General features: G+C 38.0%; 1 protein-coding gene across 4 annotated transcripts in view; it reads left to right on the top strand.

Moving 5' to 3' along the window:
• Window positions 1–12,255, top strand: part of ADK (adenosine kinase) — a 606,631-nt gene that overhangs the window by 17,433 nt on the left and 576,943 nt on the right. Inside the window, exon 1 of one of the 4 annotated variants that reach the window (XM_037013269.2) lies at window positions 11,008–11,331. The exons of the other annotated variants lie outside the window; for them this stretch is intronic. Coding sequence (XP_036869164.1) covers window positions 11,318–11,331 — 14 coding nt within the window. The 5' untranslated portion in view covers window positions 11,008–11,317. Of the gene's footprint in view, window positions 1–11,007; window positions 11,332–12,255 lie in introns of those variants that run through there. 4 annotated transcript variants of the gene reach the window in all.

Here is a 12,255-nt window from a genome sequence, read left to right as displayed (position 1 = left end):
GGAGACTAGGAGGCAAAAAGCGGCTTTGCTCTTGGGGCAGAACACGCCCTACTGCCTGTGACCCCCGCTATTGCCCTAGGCCATCTTGAAGGCCGCCCTGCCCATGGCAGTTCAGGGGATTAACTCAGGCTGCTCCCTGTTTCCAGTTAACTGGCACAGACAGTGGAGACAGGAAGGGGGACCAACAAGCAGGAAGGGACTTTGTTCTCCCAGCTGACACATGTGCCACTTGCTGGCAACCACTCCCATTGCCATGAAAAGGCCGAAGAACCTTGTTCAGTTCAGAATCCCTCAAACACCAGACAGAAGGCTTGGTGAAACTGAAATCTCCAATCTTCCTGAAAAAGAATTCAAAATAAAAGTCATAAGCATGCTGATGGAGCTATAGAGAAATATTTAAGAGCTAAGGGATAAATTGAGGAGGGAGATAACAGAAATGAAACAAACAATGGAAGGATTTAAGAGCAGACTGGATGAGGTAGAAGAGACTGTTAATGGAATAGAAATCAAACAACAGGAATACAGAGAAGCTGAGGCAGAGAGAGAAAAGGATCTCTAGGAATGAAAGAATATTAAGAGAACTGTGTGACGAATCCAAACAGAACAATATTTGCATTATAGGGGTATCAGAAGAAGAGAGAAAAAGGGATAGAAAGTGTCTTTGAAGAAATAATTGCTGAAAACTCCTCCAATCTGGGGGAGAAAATAGTCTCTCACATTATGGAAGCCCACAGATCTCCCAACACAAGGGACCCAAGGAGGACAACACCAAGACATATAATAATTAAAATAGCAAAGGTCAAAGACAAGGACAGAGTATTAAAAGCAGCCAGAGAGAGAAAAAAGATCACCTACAAAGGAAAACCCATCAGGCTATCATCAGACTTCTCAGCAGAAACCTTACAGGCCAGAAGCGTATGGCATGATATAGTCAATGCAATGAAACAGAAGGGCCTCAAACCATGAATACTGTATCCAGCAGGATTATCATTTAAATTTGAAGGAGGGATTAAGCCATTCCCAGACAAGCAAAAGTTGAGGGACTTTACCTCCCACAAACCATCTCTACAATGTATTTTAAAGGGACTGCTCTAGATGGGAGCACTCCTAAGGCTAAATAGCTGTCACCAGAGAACATAAAACTACAGCAAAGAAAGCAGACCAACCAAATATTAACTAAAGGCAAATAAGCTATCCACAAAATCAGTCAAGGGAAACACAAAGAGTAAACAATAAAACACCTAACATAAAGAGTGGAGGAGGAAGAAAAAGAAGGGAGAGAAAGAATCATCAGACTGTGTATATTATAGCGTAATAGGTGAGTTAAGTTAGATGGTTATATAGTAAAGAAGCTGCCCTTGAACCTTTGGTAACCATGAATCCACAGCCTGCAATGGCAATAAGCACATGTCTATAGATAATCACCCTAAATGTAAATGGACTGAATGCACCAATCAAAAGACACAGTAATAGAATGGACAAAAAAGCAAGACCCATCTATATGGTCCCCACAGGAGACTCAGCTCAAACCCAAAGACATATACAGACTAAAAGTGAAGGAATGGAAAAAGATATTTCATGCAAACAATAGGGAGAAAAAAGCAGGTGTTACAGTACTTGTATCGGACAAAATAGACTTCAAAACAAAGAAATTCACAAGAGACAAAAGAAGGACATTATATAATGATAAAGGGGTCAGTTCAACAAGAGGATATAACCATTGTAAATATCTATGCACCCAACACAGGAGCACCTACATATGTAAAACAAATACTAACATAATTAAAGGAGGAAATAGAATGCAATGCATTCATTCTAGGTGACTTCAACAGAACACTCACTCCAAAGGACAGATCCACCAGGCAGAAAATAAGTAAGGACACAGAGGCACTGAACACACATTAGAACAGATGGACCTAACGGACCTCTACAGAACTCTACACCCAAAAGCTGCAGGATACACATTTTTCTCAAGTGCACATGGAACGTTTTCCAGAATAGACCACATACTAGACCACAAAAAAAGCCTCAGTAAATTCAAAATGATTGAAATACTAATGGCCAACTTCTCAGATCACAAAGGTATAAAACTAGAAATAAATTGTACAAAGAAAACAAAAAGGCTCACAAACACATGGAGGCTCAATAACATGCTCCTAAATAATCAGTGGGTCAATGACCAAATTAAAACAGATCAAGCAATATGTGGAGACAAATGAAAACAACAGCACAACACCCCAACTTCTGTGGGATGCAGCCAAGGCAGTTCTAAGAGGACAGTATACTGCAGTCCAGGCCTATTTAAAGAAGGAAGAGCAATCCCAAATGAATAGTCTAAATTCACAATTATTGAAACTGGAAAAAGAACAAATGAGGCCCAAAGTGAGCAGAAGGAGGGATGCAATGAAGATCAGAGAAGAAATAAATAAAATTGAGAAGAATAAAACAATAGAAAAAAAATCGATGAAACCAAGAGCTGGTTCTTCAAGAAAATAAACAAAATAGATAAACCCCTAGCCAGACTTTTTAAGAAAAAAAGAGAATCTACACACTTAAACAGAATCAGAAATGAGAAAGGAAAAATCATGATGGACACCACAGAAATACAAAGAATTACTAGAGAATACTATGAAAATCTATGTGCTAAAAAACTGGATAACCTAGAAGAAATGGACAACTTTCTAGAAAAATACAACCTTACAAGACTGACAAAGGAAAAAACAGAATATCTAAACAGACCAATTACCAGCAACGAAATTGAATCAGTAATCAAAAAACTACCCAAGAACAAAACCCCCGGGCCAGATGAATTTACCTCAGAATTTTATCAGACATACAGAGAAGACATAATACCCATTCTCCTTAATGTTTTCCAAAAAATAGAAGAGGAGGGAATACTCCGAAACTCATTCTATGAAGCCAACATCACCCTAATACCAAAACGAGGCAAAGACCCCACCAAAAAGGAAAACTACAGACCGATATTCCTGATGAACATAGATGCAAAAATACTCAACAAAATATTAGCAAACCAAATTCAAAAATACATCAAGAGGATCATACACCATGATCAAGTCGGATTCATCCCAGGGATGCAAGGATGGTACAACATTCGAAAATCCATCAACATCATCCACCACATCAACAAAAAGAAGGATAAAAACCACATGATCATCTCCACAGATGTTGAAAAAGCATTTGACAAAATTCAACATCCCTTCATGATAAAAACTCTCAACAAAATGGGTATAGAGGGCAAGTACCTCAACATAATAAAGGCCATATATGACAGACCCACAGCCAACATTATAATTAACAGTGAGAAGCTGAAATATTTTCCCCTAAGATAGGGAACAGGACAAGGATGCCCACTTTCCCCACTTATTCAACATAGTACTGCAGGTCCCAGCCATGGCAGTCAGACAACACAAAGAAATAAAAGGCATCCAGACTGGTAAGGAAGAGGTTAAACTGTCCCTGTTTGCAGATGACATGATATTGTACATAAAAAACCCTAAAGAATCCATTCCAAAACTACTAGAACTAATATCGGAATTCAGCAAAGTTGCAGGATACAAAATTAATATACAGAAATCTGTTGTATTCCTATACACTAATGATGAACTATCAGAAAGAGAAATCAGGAAAACAGTTCCATTCACAATTGCATCAAAAAGAATAAAATACCTAGGAATAAACCTAACCAAGGAAGCGAAAGACCTATACCCTGAAAACTACAAGACACTCTTAGGAGAAATTAAAGAGGACACTAATAAATGGAAGTTCATTACATGCTCTTGGCTAGGAAGAATTAATATTGTTAAAATGGTCATTCTGCCTAAAGCAATCTACAGGTTCAATGCAGTCCCTATCAAAATACCGACAGCATTCTTCAACAAATGAACAAATCGTCCTAAAATTCATATGGAACCACAAAAGTCTACAAATAGCCAAAGCAATCCTGAGAAGGAAGAATAAAGCAGGGAGTATCTCGCTTCCCAACTTCAAGCTCTATACAAAGCCACAGTATCAAGACAGTTTGGTACTGGCAGAAGAACAGATCCATAGACCAGTGGAACAGAATAGAGAGTCCAGATATTAGCCCAAGCATATATGGTCAATTAATATATGATAAAGGAGCCATGGATATACAGTGGGGAAATGACAGTCTCTTCAACAGCTGGTGTTGGAAAACTGGACAGCTACATGTAAGAGAATGAAACTGGATTACTGCCTAACTCTATATACAAAAGTAAACTCAAATGGATCAAAGACCTGAACGTAAGTCATGAAAGCATAAAACTCTTAGAAGAAAACATAGGCAAAACTCTCTTGGATATCAGCATGAGCAACTTCTTCATGAACATATGTCCACGGGCAAGGGTAACAAAAGCAAAAATGAACAAGTGGGACTGTATCAAGCTGAAAAGCTTCTGTACAGCAAAGGACACCATCGGTAGAACAAAAAGCCATTCTATAATATGGGAAATTATATTCATAAATGACATATCTGATAAGGTGTTGACATCTAAAATATGTAAAGAGCTCATGCACCTCAACAAACAAAAAGCAAATAACCCAATTCAAAAATGGGCAGAGGATCTGAACAGACACTTCTGCAAAGAAGAAATTCACATGGCCAACAAGCACATGAAAAGATGCTCCACATCCCTAATCATCAGAGAAACACAAATTAAAACCACAATGAGATATCACCTCACGCCAGTTAGGAGGGCCACCATCTAAAAAACAAACAACAACAAATTTTGGCGAGGTTGTGGAGAAAGGGGAACTCTCCTGCACTGCTGGTGGGAATGTAAATTAGTTCAACCATTGTGGAAAGCAGTATGGAGGTTCCTCAAAAAAGCTCAAAATAGAAATACCATTAGACCCATGAATTCCACTCCTAGGGATTTATCCTAAGAATGCAGCAGCCCAGTTTGAAAAAGACATATGTAGCCCTATGTTTATTGCAGCACTATTTACAATAGCCAAGAAATGGAAGCAACCTAAGTGTCTATCAGTAGATGAGTGGATAAAGAAGATGTGTAACATATATGCAATGGAATATTATTCAGCCATAAGAAGAAAACAAACCCTAGCATTTGCAACAACATGGATGGAGCTAGAAGGTATTGTGGTCAGTGAAATAAGCCAGGTGGAAAAGACAAGTATCAAATGATTTCACTAATCTGTGGAGTATAAGAACAAAGGAAAACTGAAGGAACCAAACAGCAGCAGACACGGAATCCAAGAATGCACTAACAGTTACCAAAGGGAAAGGCACTAGGGTGGGTGGATGGGAAGGGAGGGAGAAGGGGAATAAGGGGCATTACGATTAGGACACATAATGTAGTGGGGCTGGGGATGTGGGGAAGGCAGTATAGCACAGAGAAGACAAGTAGTGACTTTATTTTATCTTATGCTGATGGACAGTGACTATAATGGGGTATGTGGTGGGGACTTGATAATGGAGGAATCTAGTAACCACAATATTGCTCATGTAAGTGCATATTAATGATACAAAAAAATCCACTTAATAAGTTTACCAAGAATACTTTGGGACGGGCTATTTATTCTGTGATGTGCTTCGTACATTTCTAAATTCCCTTTTATGGAATGATAGTGATAATTCAATTGGATAGATTAAAAATGTTTTTGGAAGCATAAATAATTGGGAAACACTGTTATCCTGTACTTTTAGTTTAGAGGTTTTCTTTGAGTTTCAGAGATTTGTAGTTCACTGGAAATGAAGCTTTGTGTGGGTGTTCCTGGTAAGAAGTTTTGCTAAGAATGCTTACTAAATAAAGTTCAGTCAATCAAATGTCATATTCTTCAAATTCTCCTGGGAAGTAGTCAGGTTCTATTTAAAGATTTTATTCTGTTTGAATATGTAATGTTAAAGTGAAATTAAGAATCTACAGATAATAGTAACCCAAGTAAAATGAGTATACCTCTTATAATGTCTTTTGGGGAGAAGAATGAATACATTTAGTAATGTTTCTTTGAATAACCTTGTCCATAATAAAAGCTAAATAAAACTGTATGCATTTTATTTCATTAAAAAAAACCCAGTAAGTCCTTTAAAAAACAACCCAATGTATATTGAGAAACAATTAGATATTTTTTTCTTTCATTGTTCAGTAAGAACCAGAAGGGACCTGAAATGTCACCTATAATAAACTTCTTTGTGTTTCAGATAAGGAAACAGATGGTCAAAGGGCATAACGTTTTTTTGGTAGGATTAAGGATTAGAATTACTGTCTCCTTAGTCCCAGGCTCCTGAACTTTACACTATGGCATGCTACTTTTTTTAAAGGAGACAAGTCTTAAGAAATTTCTCTTTATGGAGTATGATAAAGACTGCTTTAAAAATATTATTCTGTCAGTATTTTAATTCATATGAAGAGAGGAGATGTATTTTTAAATAAAATGTGGGGAAGATAATCCACATTCATTATTGTGACAGTTTAGAGGCTAGGCAAAGCTCTAAAATTAGTATTTACGCTTTTAACTTTTGTCAAGTTAAGATTTAAAATTAACCAAGAAAATCAGAAAGACATTTTATTTGTTATTCCTGCCTTAAAGAATCTTTACACATGTAAGGATGAGACATTTATAAAATAAGCCTAATTCCTCTAACAATAAGGGTAGTTTTGATGGTTGTGATTTAAAAAAAAACAAGTTTAAAAAAGGTGGGAGTAGATTTTGTATTTTTAAATAATTTCAGGAAGGTAATTAAAATTTAATAATAATTACAGAAAATTTTGTGCTAATATAGTAGAACATTTATAAGATATATCAATATAAATAAGAAAGTAAAAATTACACATAATCCCACTTTCCAGAAAATCCAATAATGGCATTTTGGTGTGTTTCTTTCCAATCTTTTTTCTGTGCATATATGGCATGTATTTTTTTTTTAAATACAGTCAAGATCATACTCTATTCTTTTTTTTTGCTTTTATCATTTAACATTCTATCATGAGCATTTTTCTACCTCCTTTAAAAAGTCTATGGAAACATTTTACGATAGCTCTATAATAGTCTTCTGTAATTTACTTAAGCATTACTCTTATTTTGGTTTTGTAGGATATAATACATATTTGCTATTATTAATGCTGAAATGAATGGGTAAACAAGTCTGTTCACATTGTTCTATTTTATTCATAATTGCCTAAAAAATGGAGTTGGTGACACATATTGCCAAAAAGCTTTCTAGAAACATACAGGCATACCTCATTTTATTGTGCTTTGCTTTATTGCATTTTATGGATACTGTGTTTTACAAATTGAAGGTTTGTGGCAACCCTGTGTGGAGCAAGCCTATCGGTGCCATTTTTCTAACAGCATTTTCTTGCTTCATGTCTCTGTACATTTTGGTAATTCTTGGAATATTTCAAACTTTTTTCATTATTTATCTTTCATGGTGATCTGTGATCAGTGATTAGGACTTGCTGAAATTTACTCAGATGATGGTTAGCAATTTTTAACAGTAAAGTGTTTTTTAGTTGAATGTGTACTTTTTTTAGACATAATGTCATAGCACACTTAACTACAGTTTAGTGTAAACATAACTTTTATATTCACTGGAAGACCAAAAATTCATTTGTTTCACTTTATGTGATACTTTATTGCAGTGATCTGGAACTAAACCCATAATATCTCTGAGGTATGCCTGTACTTATTTACACTCCCATTAACAGTGTATGAAAGTGCTTGTTTTATTTCAGCCTTAACAATAAACTGGTTGTGTTTGAAGAGAACTTTGCTATTATTTTGGGACTTAAAGCATTTGTTGAAAAATTAGTAGGGTGAATCTGCATATATGTTCCGGTGTTCACAGGCACTTAGCTATTTGGAGTTAATAGTTTGCTTTTATAGTGGCAGACTAACCATGTGATAAGATAAAGTAGATAGAATATTTGCTTATCTATATCCCAAAAGCAAATTGTTCTGACACACTTACATTGATGCAACTATTTAAATTTTAAGGAGGTTAATGAAGGTTAATAATTTCAATTGACTGCTTTTTCCCTAAAGTGAAAAGAATGAGTTTGAAATAAATTACTTTAAAAAACTGATCAAAAGAGTTTAAGTATTTGTTACTCAGTAGCTAACTCAGTGTGTGTGTGTGTGTGTGTGTGTGCGCGTGCGCGCGCGTGCGCGCGCGTTGAGAGAGTGGGTAGAAGAGAGGGTAGGGAAAGACTAAAAAAAGAGCATGAAAGGTTGAGGAAAGAAAGAATAAAGAGAATTTCTGCCTTTACCTGGAAAACATGGCTTTACTTTTGTGCCTATGTGATTGACTCTGAAAGAACAATCATACAAGCCTGTTTGCTGAAATAACATTTTTGTGTCTATACCTGATGAAATGAACTAGTACTTAAATGTTAAAAGATAAACTTCTTAAAGGTTGTGTTGACTGATAATGTATACAAAACATGTAAAGTTTTGATTATTAGATGCCATGTGTGACTTATCAAAAGTAACTTGTTTTTCATCTTTGAATGTGATACAGTTTTAATTTGATTAAATACTTACTTAAATATTATAGATCATTGTCTTCCCTTAATGACATAGACTTTAGTATATTTGTTAAAAACATAGTTTCGTATCTAGCTGTTTTGGTACCAAAAATTAGTTTAAGAAAACTTTACCATTAAAAATCAAAGTGGGAGTTACTTTGGGAGTTAATTAAAGTATTTTAGGCATGAGCAAAAATTCATTTCATTTTTCACAGGGCCAAGTTCATGTGAACTTTCCTATCATGCTGCCCAGAGATGTAATTTTAACTAGTGTGTTAATAACAAAGTAACCATGCCATGTGCCAAGTACTTTACTAGGCACTTCACTAGAATTAATTTTTAATCTCCACAGTGCTCTGAAAAAACTGAGGGACAGATAGGTTAAGAACCAGCCCAAAGTCATCAAGTTAGTAGGAAGCCAAGCAGGCATTCCAAATCACATCTGTCTTGCACAATTGTGAGATGTGGGAACATAATGTATTGTAAAATCTTGGTCACAGAGACCTACTGAGTCAAACCCTTATTTTAAAAAGATCCCTCAAATGACATATGTATGCTTACTAAAGTTTGAGAAGCACCATTATTACATCCCATATTAAAAGTTACATTGAGGTTCTGAAATCCTTTCTAAGGATTATTCCTGGTTTGACTTAAGTTCATGTGGTTATCTATTAACAGTTTTATCCAGAGGAGGGAAACCATTGAATTGGTAGTATCTCTCCCACTTCAAATTGCTATGGTGTTGCTTCTCTGATTCAGATCCTGTTTAATACAGGGGAAGAGTTGACCAACTCTGCTTGTGAACATTTGATCAAAGTCTCTTATCAGCCAAATACAGCTGTTTTTAACAGCCTTTACCCAGGGCCTAAATGCATCAGATTTATAGTCCATGGCTTCACTCCAGAGAGATATTTCCCAAATTAAAGAGAACAATGCTAAAGAAACATTTTTGAATAAAACTTGAAATCTTTTGGAATATTTGATGTTTTAGAATATTTGATGTTCTATCTACCTAGGGTAAGGAACCACAGATCTGTATAAACTGGTCTCCCTACTAATTTCATTTTGTGAACATGATTATAGTCTGTCACAGGGGCAATGATAGGTAAGAAAAGAAGCAAATCTAACTTGGGACAGTAGAATAGCACTGTCCAGTAGAAATATAATGCAAGATGCATGTAAGCTAAAACTTTCTAGTTGCCACATGAATAAAAGAAACTGTTTACATTAATCTTAACAACACATTAACCCAACATAGCAGATATTTCAACATGTAATCAATATAAAAATTATTACTGAGATATTTAATGTTTTTGTACTAAGTCTCAAAAAATCCAGTGTTTTATATATACAGTGTCTCAATTTGGAGGCTAAACTTTAAACAGTTAAAAGGTGAAATAAAGTCCAATGAGAACAAAATTGTATTTAATAGAAAAATATTTTACATTTCTTTGGTTTTAAATTTTAAATTAATTAAAATATAAAATGGAAAATTTAGTACTTTCAGTAACATTAGCTACATTTCAATATCATACCATGTTGGGTTGTGTTTCTAATATAACTGATTTCAGACCTATGTATTGATCACCATCCTGTATGGTCAGTAAGTGAATGCCAGTGGAAGTTGTAGCCTGTTAGTAAGTATTATTATACTAAGAAGAGGAAATAAAAACTAGGTCATAAAGCGTTTACTGTTTTTTTTTTTAACCCTCTTCTGTCCCTGCATTTGGAATTAATTCACCTTTTTTTGTTTTGAGTGGTTCTGAATCAGTTCTTAACTCTATTCCTGTTAAATTGTAAGGTTGCAACCAGGAGTTAGGGTACTTCCAATTTTTTCCCCATGTTGTTAGATGTTTCGTACAGGTACAGAGCGCTACACACTTTTCAGAAAAGTAAGGTAAATTGACAATTAAGTGCGGTAAGCAGGATAGTGCGAGTGGGCTAATTTGACACAGAGGTTTTAAACCTTTTTATGTGTACCTGGATCACCTGGGAACTTGCTAAAAATACCTATGTCCGGGCCTCCCTCTTGATTCTGATTCACAAAGTTTACAGTAAACCCTGGACTCCTACATACTAAACTATTTTAAGTGTCTCTGGAGTCCAAGAACGTTTGGGGTCCACTGGACTCAGCCATTCTATCTTAAAAGCTGCCATTCGAATTTAACATACGCTAATGCTGCCACGCGTCCGATTTTCCCCAGACTTGAGGATTCCTAGGAGGTTGCTGCTTTTCTTCTTCAGGTGGGTTTTGAAGGTTGTTAAACCACATCGCTGTAGACTATCCTGACAACGTCCCTGTCCCAAGCCCTGTTAACGCGACCTGAGCTTGCCAAGGTAGACCGTGGCCATGTGTCAGATAAACCGGTCGCCAATCGCGGCGGCCATTTTTGAGGCGGGCATCCAACCTCATGCCCCGTAAGCCGGGAGCGCGGGCAACGCTGTTACCAGGACTCAAAATGGCCACCGAGCCCGCTAGCCAGCTCACTAGCCCTCCCACTAGCCCGGGCGCCAGCGAGCCCCCGGCCCGAGTCGCACCAGCTCTTCGCCCCTGCGGGCGGTGCCCGGGCTGGTCAGCGGCTGCCGGCCTGGGGCGGAGCGCTCGCGGGGCTCGGCCAATCAGCGCGCGAGGGCGGCTCGGCGGGGACGCCCGCGAGCGGGTGTGTGAGGACGCGCTCAGTCGCTGAGAGCCGGAGCCGAGGTGCGATTGCTGTGATACCTGCAGCCACTGCCAGGGCGGACGCAGAGCATCAGACGCGAGCGCTGTTGGTGTGGTGCAGGAAGGTGAAGCCATGACGTCCGTCAGGTAATCACAGGGGGTGGCAGCCTAAACTGCTGGCTTGCCGGGCGTTAGCTTCTCTGCTGACCGCGAACAGTCGCCCAATCTCGGGTGGTCCGGAGCCTCCCAGGGCCACCGATCCCCGTCATGTTGGAGGTTCTGCCCGCACTTTTCATTTGCTCATTTCTGCTTTCCTCAGAAGTTTTTGGGTCTGTTGCACAAGGCGGATCCCTGAGTAGCCGCCCCGCCGAGGTCACCCTTGCTCGGATTCCAGGGCATGAAGTAGTGGATTTCTCGGAAAAAATGCAGCTACCTTTCCCCCCAGGGGTGACCTAGGGCCCGAGGAAGTGTGACGTGAACCGTGTGTGACTGTGCCCTCGTGTCATGCCTTCTGACAGAAACTTCGTTGGCGGAGAGCAGACCTGCAAAGTTGGCCCTTCCCTAATAGGGTAGATTGCTTCCAACTTGTGAAATTGTCCCTGAAATGATTGCTTATTCCTGGAATTGGTATTCTGGTTCCCCAAGGCACCATCCGTTTACCGACTTTTATCTCATACTCACAAATGAATTGAGTTTTGTAAGATAGTGGTTACGTAATGAAAGCAACAAACGGGAGACTTCCCCCGCAGTTGGTCTTCCAGAGTTTTTGAAGGTTCTCCTTTGTTAATGGCGGCAGGATAATGGGCCTGTCCATTTGCTGCGTGTAGTGTTGACTGTTTATCCTACGCCAATGCAACTATTTATTAAAAAAAGATAAAATGCTTTGTTTACTCAGTGTTCTGAAATGCCTTTTTAAAAGTAGACCTTGGCCTTCATTGTCCCAGTGAGAGGGAGGCCCCAGCACACATGTGAAGAGAATAAAATGAGTTTATTTTTGGTCTGTGAGCTTCCAGCAGCCTAAATCCTGGTGATTTAACGGTTTCTCAGTGATGGTTTTGGCTACACAGTATT

The sequence above is a fragment of the Manis javanica genome, chromosome 7 (genome assembly GCF_040802235.1).
Source record: "Manis javanica isolate MJ-LG chromosome 7, MJ_LKY, whole genome shotgun sequence".
Lineage (NCBI taxonomy): Eukaryota > Metazoa > Chordata > Mammalia > Pholidota > Manidae > Manis > Manis javanica.
This window is presented reverse-complemented; position numbering and strand designations above follow the sequence as displayed.